The sequence below is a fragment of the Phodopus roborovskii genome, unplaced genomic scaffold (assembly GCF_943737965.1).
Source record: "Phodopus roborovskii unplaced genomic scaffold, PHOROB, whole genome shotgun sequence".
Taxonomy (NCBI): Eukaryota; Metazoa; Chordata; class Mammalia; order Rodentia; family Cricetidae; genus Phodopus; species Phodopus roborovskii.
The window spans coordinates 5,755,885-5,774,809 of NW_026126625.1; the positions used below are offsets into that span (position 1 = coordinate 5,755,885).

Below are 18,925 nucleotides of genomic sequence, written 5' to 3' on the forward strand. Positions count from 1 at the left end.
GAGTGCTTTATCTACATGTATGACTTTATACCAGAAGAGGGCATCAGATCCTATTATAGATAGTTGGGAACCACCATGTAGTTGCTGGGAGTTGAACTCAGGACCTCTGGAAGAGCAACCAGTGCTCCCAACCGCTAAGCCATCTCTCCAGCCCCCCATTTTGTTTATTTTTAAAGATTTTATTCTATGCAAGTGTGTCTGAGTGTCTGTATGTGCACCACATGTGTGCAGATGTCTTTGGAGGCTACAAGAAGACTTCAAATCCCCTGGAACTGGAGTTCTGGGCAGTTGTGAGCTGCCCAACATGGGTGCTGGGAGCTAAATTCTGGTCCTCTGTAAGAGCAGGCACTCTTTACTCCTGAATCAGCTCTCCAGTCCCTTGCTTTTAAATCCTGAGACAGTGTCGTGCCAAGTTACTCAAGAGGTTCTTGAGTATCCCAGGCTGTCTTTGTTCCTGCCTCAGCCTCCCTAACAGCTAGGATTGTAGCCTACAGCACTAGGCCCTACAAGTTCTAGAAATCTAAGGAAAGTGATCAATCTTTCTAGCAAGGATATTTATCAAAGTGTTATGTATATTGGCAAAAATGGAAAATCAAAAAAGGAACCAGAAGGAAGGAAAGAACCTAATACCTCACAATTTGGACATGCTGGGCAAATCCCCCACTAGTGAGTCTCACCTCTTAACAGGCAAGTGTTTGAAAAATACTTAACAATGGGGAATGTTTGTAACACCCTGAGTAAGATAGCAAATTATATATGAGTCAGAATTACATTTTTGTAATATTTTGTGTATACATGTATCTTATCCAGAAAAATACATATAAAATACCTGGAAGAAAATGTACATCAATGCCGGGCATTGGTGGCACACACCGTTAGTCCCAGCACTCAGGAGGCACAGGCAGGCAAATCTCTGTGAGTTCCAGGCCAGCCTGGTCTACAGAGCTAGCTCCAGGACAGGCTCCAGTGCAGTACAGAGAAACCCTGCCTGAAAAACCAAAAAAAAAAAAAAAAAAAAAAAAAAAAAAAAGAAATGAAAAGAACAAGATAGGTCAATGCATGAAGACATTTGCTGTCATGCCCAGATTTAATCAAATCCCCCTTTTCTGAGATTCATTCAGTGGAAGGAGAGAACAGCCTGATAGTTGTCCTCTGATCTCCACATACAGGCTTTGGCACATGTGTCTTCCCTGAAGAGAAATAAACAAAATGTAATACAAATGTATTTTCAAAAGTAAATATTGTTGTGAACGGTTTATTTACACTATGTGAAGCTGTGTCACTATGATTGGTGTAATAAAGAGCTGAATGACCGATAGCCAGGTACAGGAGCATAGGTGGGACTTCCATGCAGAGAGAGGTGCTCAGGATGAATCTAGGCCCAGGGGAGATACCAACACGACACTGAAGAGGTTGGACATAGGGTGTAGAGGAGAGAGGACAGAGACACAGACACGTGGCAGAGCTTAGAGTAATCAAAATTGGTTAATTTAACTTTTAAGAGCTAGTTGGGGAAAAGCCTAAGCTCGTGGCCAAGCTTTCATAATTAATAGGTCTCCATGTTTATATTTATGACTTGGCAGCCCAAAGGAAGTCCAACTATAAAATGTGTTGTCTTAGTTACTTTTCTGTTGCTATGAAAAACACCATGACCAAGGCAACTTATGAAAGTTAGTTGAAGCCTACAGTTTTTGTTTCAGAGGGTCAGAGTTCAGACCATGTTTGGTGGGGAGCATGGCAGCAGGCGGGCAGGCAGGCAGCAGGCGAGCAGGAGTTGAAAGCTCACGTCTTGATCCACAAACTTGAGGCAGAGAGAACTAAGTGGGAGTTGCAAGGGCTTTTGAAACCTCAAAGCCCACCCCCTATAACACACCTCCTCCAACAATAACACATCTCCTAATTCTTTCCAGATAGTTCCACCATCTAGGAAGCAAGTATTCAAATATACAGGGGCCATTCTCATTCAAACTGACACTCATGTTTTTCCCATTTCTCTGGTCCCATGGCTCTGTGTGTGACAGCTCGTGTTGTCAAGCCTAACTATGTTCTACCCCGGAATCCACACAGTAGAAGGAGAGAATTGCTATGTCCTCACACCTCCACCACATCTGTGCCCATACACATATACACAAGATAAACAAAGAAATATAGGGGGACTAGAGAAATGGCTAAGCAGTTAAGAGCACTGGCTCTTCTTCTAGAGGACCCTGGTTCAATTCCCAGCACCCAGTTGACAGCTCACAGCTGTCTGTAACTCTGTAACTCCTGTTCCAGAGGACCTGATTTTCGAAAGTATATGTATATAAAATAAAAATAAATAAATTATTTTGAAAAAAGAAATATAATTTTTAAAAAGTTGTCAATTATTTCTATTTGTTGGGATTATAGGTGTTTATTTTTTACATTCTTTTTCTTTTAATAGTTTTTCAAGACAGGGTTTCTCTGTGTAACAGTGCTGGCTGTCCTGGAACTCACTCTGTAGACTGGGCTGGCAAGTACACATTTTTTTTCCTCTTCCTTGAACAAGCCATATTTCCCTCCCACATCTAGCTTTGCTAAAACAACTAACTGGTGTGTAAATGTCACATACAATCCACATATAAAGTTTACATATGTGTGTGCTACATGTTACACCATAGCAATCAAAGTGACTCACAAGCACAACTGTCTCTCTAGAACTTTCCTGGTTATTCTGGTCTTGTTTTTGTATTCTGAAACAATTGCTTGGACGTTTAGTAACCAAGACATAGGTTTCTTTGGCCAAGGCCCCACATGCAGCATTCAGGGAGCTTCCAGTTTGTGGGGGAAACAGCCAGGCAAATGGAGGTTGTGTTGCTCAAGGCAGCAATGCAAGGACTTCTCTTCTGTTAGAAATGTTTGGAGAACTGGGTGGGAAGAGGAACCAGCCTTTTGGTTGCTGATTTAAGCTCTGGGTGGAATAGAGTATCTATTGTGGAAGTGTATTGTGCAAAAAGAGAATGGAGCTTTTTGTGAAGAGAGATAAAGAGGTTGTAGGGTGGGAAAGGGGAGGATGGGGGAGGAGAAGACAGGCTGGCAGATAGTTCCTGGAGAGAAGCCTGAGAAGTAACCATCCCATGGGCAGACTTCAGGCAGGGCAACCTGAAGGTCCCAGGAAGTTGTCCTCCTCAGCATGCCGTCCAGCCTGTCCCTGGGTCTGTAAGTCCAGCACCAGCCCTGCACCCAATGCCACCTTCAAACAGGCTCAGTAAACAGTCGTTGTCCTTGAGAATCATGGTAAGCCCAAGTAAGCTGCGTGTTTAGAATTGTTCTGAATTTCCTTTAAGCCATTCAGTAAACAGTCTGAAGACACAGGTATGGTAGCTCACACCTATAATCCTTGCAATTAGGAAGCTGAGGCAGGAATATTACTGTGAGTTCTGGACTAGCTTGGGCCACAGGGTGAAATTCTACGAGAGAGAGAGAGAGAGAGAGAGAGAGAGAGAGAGAGAGAGAGAGAGAGAGGGAGAGAGAGAGAGAGAGAGGACTAAGAACCTGATTTACCAGATTTCAGATCTCTGGAATGTATTTACAAAGACAAGGACTTATCGGTGTGAATCATTTTTAGTGTTTTGTTTGCAGTTTTAAATTTTTTTGTTTGTTCTTCAGACAGTTTCACTATGCAGTCCTGCTCTTGAATTTACCAAGATCCTCCTGCCTCTGCCTCTGCCTCTGCCTCTGCTCCCAGTGATTGTTCTGCCTGTGCTGTATTGATTCTGGTTTGAGACAAGGCCTCACTATATAGCCCTCACTGGCTTCACTGGAACTTCCTATGTAGATGCAGCTAACCTCAAACCCACAGAAATTCACATGCCTCTTCCTCCAAAATGCGCTGGGTGATGCCTGAACTGTGGATGTTTTAGATATATATTCTCTTTTTTTATAATGGCACTTTCTGCTACTAAGCTATTTGTTTGTTTTGGCTGCTTCCTTTGTCTTTATTTTGGGTTTTTTGTTTCTTTGTTTGTTTGGTTGGTTTTGGTTTTTCCAGACAGTTTCTCTTTGTAGCTCTGGCTGTCCTGGAATTTGCTCTGTAGATCAGGCTGGCCTTGAACTCATAGAGATCCACCTATCTCTGCCTCCCAAGTGCTGGGCCTAAAAGCATGTGCCGCCACTGCCCTGCTATTTTTATTTTGTTTTTGTTTGAGATAAGGTCTCTTGTAGCCCAGGCTGGCCTCAAATATGGGACACCATGCCCCTGGCCTTGTAATTTATTTATTTTTTATTTATGGTGGAGGGGATTGAATCCAATACCACCAGTATTGAATCACTCCACCAGGCTTTGAGAGGCAAGGTTTCACCTGCTCCCTCTAATGAAAAGAAGCCAGGTGTAGTAGGCAGGAGAATTGCTTTGAGTTTAAGTCCAGGCCTGCGCACATAATGAGTCAAGGCCAGCTGAAGCTAAAGTGAACTGGTGTCTGTTTTTGTTGTTTGGGCTTTGTTTGTTCCTTGGCTTTGACACAGGAACTCCATAGAGTGTCCAACACAAAATAACCAAACAGACAAAAACTTGCTTTACTTAGGAAGACAGGGGAGCTGGTTAGTGACCTCCCCAGGTTAGAATCCCACCTCCCAGCATGCATCAGGTGTAGAACAGTGGTTTCTGTCCCTTGGCTATCAAAACAAGTTCCTCTCGGAAACTTACTTCCTGTTCCCATTTTGCTCTTCTTTCCACTTCCTCTAGATAGCTCCCACCCTGAAGTTACCCAGACAATTTTCCCGACACTGTAAAATAGTTTTAAACAAGGATCTCAAAAAAAAAAAAAAAAAAAAAAAAACCCAAAAACCCAAGGATCTTATTTTGAAAATACAGATGTCATCTAAACCACATTCCCTGTTCCCAAAATGCTACAACTGGAAATGGATGTTATGAATCAGTTATTGAGGATTTTCCAAGCTAGCTCTAGGATAAAAAAAGATAAATCAAAAATAAAGTATCAGTTTAGAGGCTAGCACAGTGTCTCTGGACATATCTCGCTGAATGTATCCTATTTCCTCTGATCTCAAAGCTAAGTAGGGCCAGGCCTGGTTGGAACATGGATGGGAGTAAACAGGGAAAAGTAAAGAATTTTAACAATGAAAAGCAACAGCTGAGATGGATCAGTGGTTAAGAGGGCTCATAGTTCTTGCAGAGGACCTAAGTTCCATTCCCAGAACCCACATGGCAGTTCACAGCTACTTCTAAGTGTAATCCCAGGGGATCTAGTGTCTTCTTCTGGTACACACATGGTTGACAGACATACAGGCACTCACACATACATACACATAAAACATATATATATATTTCTTAAAGCAAATGGTAGGGTTCTTGCCTAGCAAGGTCTTAGGTTCAATTCTAGTGTTATAAAAAATAAGATAAGAATTCTAAAGCAGGGTGTTGGTGGCCCACGCCTTTGATCCCAGCACTGGGGAGGGGGGGGGGGGAGACGGGACACGACACTGAGTTCGAGACCAGCCTGGTCTACAAGAGCTAGTTCCAGGACAGTCTCCAAAGACACAGAGAAACCCTGTTTTGGAAAAAAAAAAAAAAAAAAGAAGAATTCTAGTGTTTTGCCAGGTGGCAGTGGTACACATCTTTAATCCCAGCACTTGGGAGGCTGAGGCAAGGGGATCTCTGTGAATTCAAGGTCAACCTGGTCTACAAAGCTAGTTAGCTAGTTCCAGGACAGCCAGAGCTGTTACACAGAGAAATCCTGTCTAGAAAAACAAAACAAAAATAGAGAGAGAGAAAATATACTTTTAAAGACTTACTTTTATTACTTTTATGTGTACAGTGTTTTGTTGCATAGATGTTTGTTACTATATGCTTTTAGTGGATTCCCTTTGGCTGCTGTTGCAGACCAACATGTGGGTGCAGGGAATTGAACACAAATCCTCTGGAAGATCTGCAAGACTCTGAACCACTGAAATATTTGCCCAGCCTAAACTTACTTGCCTTATTTTGTAATATCAAATTGTTATCCAGATTTTGCATCAACTTGACCCCCATAATAATTTGTATAATCACACACGGTCCTATTTATTTTTTATTCATTTGTTTAAGGAAGCTGACTGTTGCCTGCTTATAGCCATTATGAAACTTTTCTGTGGCAAGTTTTTCTTCCTCTTTTTTTCTGGGGGGGGGGAGTTGTGACATTAGCTCAGGCTAGTTAGATTTAAACATAATATTGAAAATCTGCATACATCCCACTGCCTAACAATTTGTATACACACATAACATGGAATAGTGTAATTTGTTATACTGTAGATGGTAACAGACAGGAAAAGATATTTGTGACATATTACTTGATTCAACTAATTGCAACTCAGTTATGTCATGCAATTTTGTCAATTTATTTTTAAGTCCTATTTATTGTATTGTAATTTTATTTGTTTATATGTGTATATGGTCTATGCATGTGTGCTGTGTGTGTGTGTGTGTGTACGTGTGTGTATGTGTGTGTGCACGTGTGTGTAGCACCGTGTGACCCCTGGGCTTCTCTTCCTTATCTTGGCTGGATGCTACTTGAGAGGTCTGACACTAAAAATCAATTATCAAGATATGGGAGGTGGTTAATCCCACCACTTGGGAGGCAGAGGCAGAGGCAGAGGGAGAGGCAGAGGGACCTCTGAGTTTGAGGCCAGCCTGGTCTACAGAGTAAGGTCTAGGACAGCCAGCCAGCCAGCGCTATACAGAGAAACCCTGTCTCAAAAAACCATAATGATAGTAATAATAATAATAATGGAATATGAAGAATATTAGATACTACAAACCTACAGATCATCCTCTGGAAGTTTCAACTGGCTCATCCAGCAAAAGACACTGGTCTTTTTGTTTGTATAGCTCTGGCTGGCCTAGAACTTGCTCTGTAAACTAGGTTGGCCTTAAACTTCAGAGATTATCCTGCCTGTTCCTTCCCAATGCTGGGATTAAAGGTGTGGGCCACAATCACCTTAAAACACAACTACTTTCAAATTTAGACCACTCTGGGGCTTCTGGGAAGAGGTCTTCTGCATGTGTCACTTGGAATGGAAACAGCTGACTGCTCTATAGTGTCAGCGTGGAAGAGTCTCTTCTGCTTGAAGTAAATCAGGGTATTTGACTAAATGGTAATGTTTTGAGCTTGAGCTCTCACTGGATCCCCTGACATTCAAAGAGCCTTTACAGTTTACAAGATATAGTATCCTGTGTTTTCTGTTGCTAGTTACCTGATTTCATCCTTTCCAGCAACTCCAGGAAATGGCATTAATTGTTTTAGTTAATAAGATGTTAGTGTAAAAGGCGGGGCATCTGCCCAGGCAGGTTCTTTCAGGGAGGCAATAGGGAAGAATCATAGTGGGAAGTTGCTTTCGATGGGGGTGGTAGCTGGGTGGTAGGTGGTGGATTCAGATTTCAAGGTCATCCTTAGCTGTACAGCTAGTGTGAGATTAGCCTGGGTTACATGAGACCTTGCCTGAGTGAAAGAAAGATAGAGACAGAAAAGATTCTGAGGGATACTGGCTCCTACGAAAGAGATAAACCAGGCTAGGCACAGAAACCCCGACCTTAGCTGTAAATTCTGGCTTAGTTATGATAAAGTGTTCTGGAAGCCTGCCACAAAGAAAGCTGCAAAAGAATGAGCATCTGGCCAGGTGTGGCAGCTAATGCCTATCATTCCAGCAGAGGCAGGAGCATCTTGGGAGTCCCAGACTAGCCTGGGTTACTAGTGAGTTCAAGGCCAGTCAGAGATACACGAGGGCTAGGGAGGTGGCTCAGTAGCTAAAGGTGACTGAAGCCATGCCTGATGACCTGAGTTCCATCTCTGGAATCTGTATGGTACAAGACCATGGCATGCCAAGACCATGGCATGCACTCACTCCCAACTAAATAAATAAGTCAATGCTAAAATAAAATAAAGGGTATTTGTAGTCTTTTAAAACAGAAGCAATAGCAAAAAGGGGAATGTTTATCATAGCACTTTCATTTTGTTTTTCTGTTTGTTTTAAGAGACAGAGTTTCTCTGTAGGTTTTTGGAGGCTGTCCTGGAACTCTCTTTGAAGACCAAGCTGGCCTCAAACTCACGGAGATCCACGTGCCTCTGCCTCCTGAGTGTTGGGATCAAAGGTGTGCGCCACCACGGCCCGGCAATCGTAGCACTTTCGTAACGTTGAAAATCTGCATATATCCCACCCTCAACAATTTGTATACAAACACACTGTGGAATAGTGTAATTTGTTATGAATTATACTGTAGAGGTTAACAGACAGGAAAGGATATTTGTAACATATTACTTGATCAAACTAATTGCAACTCAGTTATGAGATACAATTTTGTTAGCTTTATTTTTAAAATCCCATTTACTGTATTGTAATTTTATTTATTTATGTGTATATGGTCTATGCATGTGTGCTCTTTGTACATGTATTTCTTTGTACATGTATTGATATCAATTGCCTTCTGCTATAGTTCTCAACTTTTTTTTTCCCCCAAGACTGAGTTTCTCTGTGTAGTGCTGGCCATCCTGGAACTCCTCACTCTGTGTCCTGTGGACCAGAGAGCTGGCCTTGAACTCAGAGGGATTAAAGGCATATGCTACTACTCCCAGAACCTTTATTTTTTTTATGTTCATGTGTATGTCACCTGCATGTAAATGTTCTCAGAAGCCAGAAGAAAGCACTGGATCTTCTGGAGCTAAAGTTGCAGGTGTTTGTGAGCTGTCAGATGTGGGTGCTGAGAATCAAACTTGGGTCCTCTACAGAAGCAGGAAGTCCTGTTAATGACTGAACCACCATTCCAAGATATATATATGTATATATATATATATCCAGTTATTTAATAATATTTTGTGTAGAGTTATGCACACCTGTAATCCAAGCACTTGGGTAGCAAGTTTGAAACCAGCCTGGGATCCATGAGACCCTGGAGAGGGGGTGAGAGGGGCATGTACGAGGCTCTGGGTTCCATTCCCAGTACTTGGATGAAATAAACTACAACATAGAACTGCACAGTCTCCACAGTGGAGTGGGTCGCTGGTGTCTGCCTGGATCCTTGGATGCACAGGGTGTCTTACTGCTATGATGTTCATCTTCAGTGTGCCTGGAGAATCAAGACCTTTGTAAAGGGTTAGAGTCTCACAGAAATCTAACTGGATCCCACCCTGTGTGAATTGGAACCTGATTTTTTTCTCTTATTCCTGAGAGCTTTGCTGATTTTACAGTCCCCTTTCCTCTAATTCCTACTGATTTCTCAGGCAGGCTAGAACTCCAGTTATCAGGCTGGGCCTTTGTACCCACTTATTTCCAGTCATAGTCCTGAGATGACATCTGCCATCTTGATCAAATGTGGGTGTTCCCCATTCTAGCCGCCCACGGGGACAAGGCACCTTTGAAGGAATGTTTCTGCCACAGCTGGCTCTTTGCCTTTGTAGCCTGTGAGTCACCCTGGTTTCAACCCATCTTCTCATCTCTAGGTTGGAAAGACACCTCCCTGACACTCATTCATTTTATAGTAACAGTGGATAGAAACTACTGTGTATTGCTGGTGCTTATGCACCAAATAGCCCAAAAGGTGTGGGCTCTGTTAACCCTCACTACACACTGGGAAGCAGGTATCTGCATCCCTATCTTATAAATGAGAAGATCAGAGGTTGAATCAACCACAGATACATCACCTAAGTCTGAGCACCTGAACACAAGACACCAGACAACCCATAGGTCTAGCCTTCAACCCTCACTTTTATATCCCTCACTTTTATATCCTCTCTTCGATATTTTGAACAGGGTCTCACTATGTAGCATAAGCTGGCTTTGAACTTAGATTTTTATGTTGGAACTCTGGGAATTCAACACAAGGCACATGCTAGATTTCTTTCTTCTTCTTTCTTGGTTTTTTCCGAGACAGGGTTTCTCTGTGGCTTTGGAGCCTGTCCTGGAACTAGCTCTTGTAGACCAGGCTGGACTGGAACTCACAGAGATCTGCCTGCCTCTGCCTCTGGAGTGCTGGGACTAAAGGTGTTAGTATTACAGCTTTTACTTATGTTGATTTATGTTCATTCTCTTTCTCTCTCTCTCTCTCTCTCTCTCTCTCTCTCTCTCTCTCTCTTTTTTTTTTTTTTTTTTTTTTTTTTTGAGACAGGGTTTCTCTGTGGCTTTGGAGCCTGTCCTGAAACTGGATCTGTAGACCAGGCTGGCCTTGAACTCCTGTGAGTTCTGCCTGTCTCTGTCTGTTCCCCCCGGTGCTGGGATTAACAGTGTGCACCACCACTGCCCAGTCTGTCTCTTTAAACAGGAACTTTCTATAGGTCAGGAAACTGGGCTTCATTATTTACTGAGCATATTAGTCACTTCATTGAGGAAGCTGGCAAGTGAAGTCGGATAAACTTTGAACATTTCCCTGTCCTTTGCTTGTGGCAACAACCGTCTTCATTTCCCAGCATGTACTCTATATTGCTGCAAGTACTTGAAATTTTTTTTTTTTTTGTGGACAGGTCTTCTCTGTATAATCCTGGCTGGCTTGCAATTCCTTATGTAGACCAGGATGCCTCAAAGTCACAGAGACCCACCTGCCTCTGTTGTTTCCCAGTGCTTGGATTAAAGGCGTGTATCAACAGGCCTGGCTGCTAGAACTCAACAGTTCCTACAATTTAGAATGTCTTTTTTTTTTTTTTTTTTTGCCCATGCAAATTGTTCCCTCCCGTACATTTTTTGTTGTGGTTTTGAGATAGGGTCTCTCTGTGTAGTCCTGGCTGTCTAGGAACTGTGTATACCAGCAGGCTGTGTAACTCACAAAGATCTGCCTGCTTCTGCCACCCAAATGCTGGGACTAAAGTCCTGTACCACCACACCTGCCTCCCTCCCATGCTTTTGACTGGCATAGTCCTACTTATCTAGAGTGACCTTCAGGAAGCCTTCACTGACCACCCTTGTCCTCTGAGGTGTCCTTCACCCATACTCTCATTGTTGGTGGTCCCCACCCCGCCCTTTTTTATTTTTTATTTTTTTTTAAGAAGGGGTCTTGGGTAGCCCAGCCTGGAACTGGCTATGTAGCTTGGGCCGGCCTTGAACTTCTAATCTTCCTGTCTCTACCTTCCAGACTGAGGTTATAATCACATCTTTCCTTTTAGTTTTGTTGAAATAAGGTCTTGCTATAATGGTCCGGGCTATCTTGGTATTTAATATGTAGCCTATGCTGGCCTTAAACTCCTGACTATCCTCCTGCCTCAGCTTCCCAAGTGTTGGAACTGTAAGTATCCACCATGATACCTCTCTTTTGCTCCTTTACCAGTTTGCAGACAGAGAACAAGGAGCAGGACTGGCTGGTGGGTAAGTCCTTAGGACCAGGCTGGGGGCTGCCACAGAGCAGGTACGTGGTGAACAGAGTTGAGTGGATATTTCACTCTTAAGAGATCACTTTGACTCGTTTTTTTTTTTTTTTTTTTTTTTTTTTTTGGAGAATATAGCTTGGGTGTTTTGAAGAGGGTCAGGTAATGACAGAACTGTGACTTCCTGCATTCCCAACTAAAAGGGTGTACTGGGAAGCTGCTGGGGTCACTAGAGAGGTCCAATGTGCTGAGCCTGATATCATGGGGTCGTTCTTGCTGAACCAAACTCTCTGGCTTCTGTTTTCTCACTCCTTGCCAGAAATAAATCATGTTCTGAGTGACTGGAGTCATTGCTCACAGCTCCGTGAGCTGGTGTAGGGTGGGGCGAGGGGCAGTGGCCTTGGGGCTCCTGTCAGTAAAGGCCCAGGCCTTTGGGCTGGGGGGAGGGGAAGGAGTGGCTGGTCCTATCCCTGGGAGGCTGCAGTCATTGGGGGAGAGACAATGGGGCTCAGCGTCTGCTCCTAGCTGGGAGAAGGGACCCTCCAGTGAAAAGCCAGGGAGAGCAGGGAAGTGTGGGAGGAATTGATGAGAAGGGGTGGAGCCAAGGAGATGCAGCCGGGAGGAAGGAGGGAAGGGGAAGGAAGAGCGCAGGGAGGGGAGAGGATCCAGGCTTCTCTTCTGCTCGGTGACCTGGTCCGGAGCCACAGCTTCCCTCGCTTTGTCTGGGCCCGCCGAGACCTCACGTTTCTCGCCCAGCTGCAGCCCCAGTCCAAGGGCCAGGCATCCAGCAGGTGCTCAATACTTACTTGGGAAAATAAGAAATGTGGCCAACTTTGCTCTGGGAACTTTTCCCCCGTGTTGTCTCCACTCCTCCGGAGAAGCCGAGGACAGAGCTGGTCTTGGGAGCACGCCCAGGCGCCCCATGAATAATTGACCCTTGGTGGCGACACTGCCCGGCTCTGTCCGCGGGCTCGGTACCCGCCCTGCGTCGGAGTCGAGCGGCGCAGCTGAGTGGCGGCTGTCCGGGAGGTTGGAGGCGGGGTGTCCGGCCTGTCCCAGAGCTGGGAGGAGGCCAGGCTATGCTGAACCCCGGGCCCCGCAGGGAGCCAGAAGGGCCCAGACCTCAGCTAACGGCCACGCCTCGGCGCCCCAGCCGTGCACCCCGGGGCCGAAACCAGGCCCTGGGCTTGGGGAGGCCGTGAGGGGCTGAACTCCTCTGGACCCCTAGGCACCCGGGTCCCGGCGATCGCAGCCGGAGCTGTTCCCTCGAGTCTGGCCGTCCAGGGCTCTAAACAGCTGTTTAAAGGCGCTTTACTGTTAAGGGCTCTGCGGCGACGTTTGCTCCAAGCCCATCTGCCCACTTAAAAAATATATTAAGTGAAGAGCAGCCCCCTTCGCTTCCACCCCTGGCTGGGGAGGGGGCGGACTCAGAGCCCCTATCCGCATTTCGGAAGGACTGGGCACCCAGGGGCTCCCCCGGACCCTCATCCCAATAGCTCTTCTTTGGGATAGGACACCCTAGGCTTTCTGGGGGGGGCTGTTCTCTCGGGCCCCCTTTGTGCCTGACAGGGACAGCCCCCCATTTCCATTCGAGGTTCTGACGCTCCCTTCTCCCCCGCTTGTTAATCTTTGTTCCCCTTTTCTGCTGAGAGGAGGGGAAAAAAAAAAAAAGAGGGAGAAAGAAAAGAAGGAAAAAGGCGTGACTCGATTTTCAAACGAAACTCCCACAGCAAACAAAACCCTTTTAGAGAAATAAGAAAGGAGGAAGGAGGAAGAAAAGAGGAAAGGGGAAGAAAAAAAAGAGAGAAGCCTCCAGGCTTGCAATTCGAGTAGGAGAGTTGCACCGAAAGAAAGAGAAAGAAAAAAAAGAAAAATCCTCTTTGCGGTAGAAAAAGAAAAAGAAAACTTGGGCCGACTAGAGGGGGGTGCTGGGGGGGTGGAAGGAAGTGAGAAAACAAAAGAGAGATAAAAGGGCTGCTTTTCTCTCTTCCTCTGCGAGCTGGCTTAGGAGGAGCTGTTTAGCATCCCTTCACGTCAGCCCTGCCTCATTCCCTTCTTCCAGGGAGGGAGAGAGCGCGAGCGAGCGCGAGAGAGCAGGAGGGAGAGAGAGAGGGGGAGAGAGAAAGAGAGGAGCCGGAGGGAGGGTGGCAGAGCAGGGCGGGCGCGCGTGGAGGCGGCGCGCAGCAGCAACCCGGGCGGTGGGCAGCAGGAGCCCCCGGCCCGCCCGGCCCGGCCAGCCGAGGGCCCCCAGCGCCAGGAGCCGCGCCCGGACCCAGGGTGAGTGTCCCGCGCGGCCCACGGCCCCGCCAGCCCCCCGGCGGCCCGCGGCGGGGTGGCTGGGGGCGCGGGGGTGGGTCGCTGCGGCCGCGGTCGACCCGCCCCCCGCCTCTCCCCGGGGACGGCGGCGCGCAGGCCCGCAGCCGCGCTGCAAACATGTCGTCTTTTCCTTTCACTTCCACATTCCCTCATGCCGGAGAGCTGGAGCGAGCGAGGGAGAGCTGGGGAAAGAGGGAGAGATGGCGTCTGGAGGGGGGGGGGAGGGAGAGGGGGAAGGGAAGGAGAGAGAGAGGGAGGAGAGCGCGCGAAGGGAGAGAGAGAAGCAGAGGCAGAGAGAGGGGGGAGAGAGAGAGAGGGAGAGAGAGAGAAAGAGAGAAGCAGAGGCTCAGAGAGGCAAAATGAAAGGAAAGCGCGGCGGCGCAGGAGGCCGGGGAGGCGGCGGCGGTCTCCGGCCCGCACGTGGGTGTCGCGGCGCTCGGGGACGCTCCCCCCACACCCGGCCCGGGACTCAAAGTTTCACCCCTCGCCGCCCCGCCCCTGCGGCTGCCCACAAACTTTTTACTCCGGGAGCGGGTGGGGTGGCCGCGCGGCCGGGCCAGCGGGGTGGCGAGGGCGCAGCGCGCTGCCGCGGTGCCGGGCGCCCCTCGAGGTCAGCGGGCGTCTCCAGCCGGGTGCCGCGGGCCCTGGGCCCCCCTCGGCGGCCCCGGCTCGGACCTGTTGAAGGCGCTTGCCCGGTGCAGGGAAAGGGTGGGCAGATCCCCGTGGCTGGTCTAGAGCCTCCCGTGGCTCGTCCTCCCTTCCTCGCCGCCCCCTCTCCCTCTCCTCGCGGTCATTTTCCTAATTGGATGGAGCTATGGGGCGTGATCGTCGGCGTCAGAATGAGCCCCCCGAATCCTGTGGTCTTTCTTCCCTGACTCTTAGACCTCACTGAACCGGCCTCGGTGTTACCCCCACCCCGAGCTGCGGACTTGCTAAGTCGTGCGTAGCGGGTTGCCGGTTTTCTTTCTTTTTTTTCAACTTGGCTTTTAAGATGACTTTTATGGTCCCTGCAACTGCTTCCCTCCAGTCTAAACTGTAGTTTGGGAAGATTTAAGAGGACAGGGAGGTGCTTGTATGGCCTTTAACTAATCCAAAACGGTCATTAATGTATCTCTCCGCCCTGCGAGATGGTTCCGGCCAGGCCAGGCAGTACCCTGGGTGTGTTTTCACCCGGACACTGCGGAGTTCCTTCGCGGTCTTGGCCGGCCTGGCAGTGAGGGGACACTTGACCCGCGAGACCAATGCCCTATCTTCGAAGGGCACCCTGGGCGTCTTTCTTTCCTTTCACAATGGAAACTGTCGGCTACTGTCCACCTGAAGACATAACTAGTCCCCGTGGGTACCTCAGAAGCTCACAAAACTCCCCCACAGGTGTGCGGAGGACTTTGTGCTGTTGGGGGTCATCCAGCCAGCTTTGACGCTGCCCTCTCAGCTTTGCCTTTGTACATGTGTAAGTAAGAGCAGTCAAAGTTCATTTCTGCCAAAGAGAAAAGCTGCTGTGTGGGAACAGGGAACGCGGGGGGGGGGGGGGGGGGGCTTGTATCACCTTACTGGGGCCCTTCAAAGATTCAGGAGCTGGTGCGGGAAGGGGAGAATGGCCCTTCACCGTCTTTAGGTTTAAGAAAGTGTATTGTTATCAAAGCTGATGGGCCTGTCTGGTTTTTATTTTGAGAGGTAGTATGACCACCACCTTTTCACTTGTTTCAAAGCAAATTTACCTTTGAGAGCTTTGCTTAGTGGTTCTGCCTGCTCCCCTCTCATCCCACACATAACCCTGAGCCAGGCACCTGCTGTTCTTGGAGCACAACCTTGAAATGATCACTTACCTAGCAGAGCTGGCTTTGCTGCCTGAGGGCTCTGGGTAGAGCTTGGGGTACAGGGAATGGACAGTTGGATCCTATTCTTCCTCTAGTCTGGTCTGGTTTCCTGCATGACCATGTGCCAAGAGTTGCAGTGAGTTGACATGGGGACAGACTGATTTCTGGAGTGTCTTGGTTGTCTTCTTCAAGCTGTTCTGAGGTGACCCTTGGTCCCACAGTGTATGAAGTATTTGTTTTGTGCTCAGGTCCCTATCTCAAGCAGGCATTTTATTTAATGCTCTCTGTCTAGAGACAAGGAGACAATGTCTACAGTATCTTTTGGGCTGGAGGAAATAGTAATGGGGCCACCAGAGATTTTGTATATCTTGCCTAGAGATATTTCTAAGCAAGCCTACTCTTGGGAAGTAGCTAACAACTATTCCCTACTCTTTTGACACTGTCTCACTATGTATCCCAAACCAACCTTGAACTGGTGAGCCTCCTGCCTCAATGCTGAGATGGCAGGCATGGCCTGACTACTGGCTCTGGCTTAGCTTCTTTACAGAAGGGAATAGTTACCTGAGGTAACCAACCCCCTGTGGGATTTGCATATCAGATAATTTATATCACCACAAGGTTTCTCTGTGTAAGAGTCCTGGCTGTCCTTGGACTCGCGCTGTAGACCAGGCTGGCCTTGAATTCATTGAGATCTGACTTCCTCTGTCCCCAGTGCTGGGATTAAAGGTGTGCCCCACCACCACCCAAGTTTTTTGTTTGTTTAGTTTTTGGTTTTTCAAGACAGGGTTTCTCTGTATTGCTTTGGAGGCTGTCCTTCGACTCTCTGTAGACCAGGCTGGCCTCGAACTCACAGAGATCCTCCTGCCTCTGGCTCCCCGTGTAGCCCACCAACGCCTGGCTTACCCAGTACAGCCTTAACAGTAGCAAAGTGACAGTTACAAAGTAGCAACAAAATAATTTTATGACTGAGGGTCACCATAACTTGAGGGACTGTGTTAAAGGGCCACAGTATTAGGAAGGTTGAGAACCACTGGAATAGAAAACTAAAAGGAAGAATCTGTTGCCTCAGAGGACAAGGAAGAAAGGTGTACCCCCCCCCCCCCCCGCCCCCCACCAGAGGTGATGACTGCTGGAGTTTCCTCCTTTGGCTTGATAACCCAGAGATCCCTCATGCCTTACCAGGGCTTGGCCCCAAGCAAAGTTACTCAGTTTGCAAAAGGAAGGACTCTGCATCTTTGTGGTCTCTGTTAAGGATTGTTGAGCCATTCCTTTGACTCCAAAACTAGGAGGTCTTAGATATTGTTTAAGAACAGCCACGGCAGGCAGAGCACCCCATTGACCTAACAACAGTCAACAGTGGGACAGAGCAGTCAAATCTGAGGCTCTCTGGGAACTGCTTCCAGCACTTTCCACAAGGCCTCTCCTCTTTTACTGCTGCTACAGCTTTCCAGCCACACACAGTTCAAAGAACATGGCCGTGAGGACATGAAACGATGGGCTTGTAGTGCATGTACAGGCTGAGGGAACATCACCTTATTTTCTAGGTATGCCATACATGCTGCTCTGGCGGACTGGGCAGGCCAGGGCAATTATCGGGAGAGCTTGCTATTTTAACACCAATCTCTTTAAAGCCTAGCAGTTCAGCAGGGTAGAAGTTTAGTCATCAGGATGTTCCTAAATTACCAGGTTTTGATCTGGAATACTTTCTTCATACTTTGTACTTGTGTGTGGTTTATTTAGGGTTGACTAAAGGGGAAGAATGGGGACAGAAGGAAGGAACTCAGCTAGCTGATCTCCATTCAGGGTTTAGATCTTCTAGAATGTCTGTTTAGTGGGGCAGAGAGCTTGGTTATATATGGATTTTCCCCTACCAACCTATTTATTATTTTATTTATTGCTTATTTGCTTTGTCCATTGCTAAGCCCCTTTAAGACTAATATATAATTGGCCTTTCGTAAATACTTGTTGAATGATGTACTGGACATTAGGAAAAGCATGTCCCTCCCAGGAGGAGTTCAGAAATGACACACAGAGGCAGGGACAGGGAGGTGATTGATGGGAGCTGCAGAGTTGTGCTGTGATTCATTGTTTCAAACAAGCTCCAGACAGGTAAGGCAGGAGGGGGTTGGGAAGAGTGGATCCTGAATGGGTGGAGCCACAGGGTGGAGATGTCTGCAAAACAATAGAGAGGTTTTGAATTGGATTCAGACACTGGGAGAATAATATAATCAGGTGTTCCAGGCTAGGATTATGCTAAAGTATATATATCATCTCCCACAGTCCTTGCAGGTGCTGGCAGACACATTGCTATTCTCATTTGGTAGCCTGGGAAACAGCACAGAAGAGTCAAGTCACTTGTCCAGGGGCACAGGGCCAGTCAGACTGGCTTCTAACTTTGCTTCCCTACAGTAATGATGTGGTCAGGCCTCTGTACTCATGCAAAGGAGCTGGGTCTTCAGCTTTTGGGGTCTTGTGAAAGGATCATCAGTGTGCAGCAGCTCGAGGGTCCTCACACTGCCTGGTGGTGGTTCTCCCAGTCAGGACCGAAAGGGTATGCTTAATTTCCAGGGTCTAATTGTTCCCTGGTAGCAGTACCAGATCAGGACTACTTTTGTACTTGACAAGAATTTAGGATGAGTACACACACACAGGTGATGCCTGAATTGAATCCAGGGTTTTGCACATGTGCGGTACCACTGAGCTATATCCCTACCCGATTGGAATGTATTTTCACTGGTGGGAATTTTAAAGCTCAGGAACATACTGTTGAGGGCAGGGGAAATGAGTGGCTCAGGCAGTAAAGTGCTTGCCATGCAAACACCAGGGTCAGGGTTAGATGATCAGCACCCACATGAAATCCATACTACACACTTGTAACTGTAGAATTGGATGGAGACAGGAGAATTTCTGGGGCTCACTGGCTGGCCACCTTGTCTCCAACACAATGTGGATGACTCCTGAAGAACAACACTCTGGCCACCTGCATGCAAACATGCGTATGTGCACCTGCACACAGGAGCACACACACCTGCTTACCCTGCCCTCCACACACACAAAGTTCACTGTTGGCCTGGGGTCTCCAGCAGATGTCCCACACAGTCCTGTGCTAGCCCAGTGAAGCACAGACCACGGCAGCTGCTTGTTTATGGGCAGTCTGTGGTGTTCTAGGGACTATACTGTCCCGTCCTCCTGGAGCTTGCAGTCTGTCTGGGAGACAGACATTAAACGAATAATTACACAGATACTCTTTAATTACAGTTGTTATAAATGCTTCAAAGGAAAAAGTTCAGAGGCATAGGAGCCAATAATTAGGGAGGGAGGAGTGAAGGGACAGTTCCTGAAGAAAGGGCATTTGAAACAACCTCTGACTTAGAAGGAGAGCTCTAACCACGGTGGTATACGTTGTTTTTTTTTTTCTTTCTTTCCTTGGAAGTAGAGACAGTAAAGAAGAAAAGGGTGCTCTGGATAATAATGGAAAGGGTTAGACAGCTGGTA

At 47.3% G+C, this 18,925-nt stretch overlaps 1 protein-coding gene across 3 annotated transcripts in view; it reads left to right on the forward strand.

Annotated features, from left to right (window-relative positions):
* Nucleotides 1-11,851: 11,851 nt before the first annotated feature.
* Nucleotides 11,852-18,925, forward strand: part of Znf710 (zinc finger protein 710) — a 66,988-nt gene continuing 59,914 nt past the window's right edge. Inside the window, exon 1 of one of the 3 annotated variants that reach the window (XM_051206619.1) lies at nt 11,852-12,088. In XM_051206619.1, coding sequence (XP_051062576.1) covers nt 11,883-12,088 — 206 coding nt within the window. In that variant the 5' untranslated portion in view covers nt 11,852-11,882. Of the gene's footprint in view, nt 12,089-12,854; nt 13,575-14,783; nt 15,064-18,925 lie in introns of those variants that run through there. The other 2 variants (XM_051206620.1, XM_051206622.1) reach the window with 2 other exon arrangements.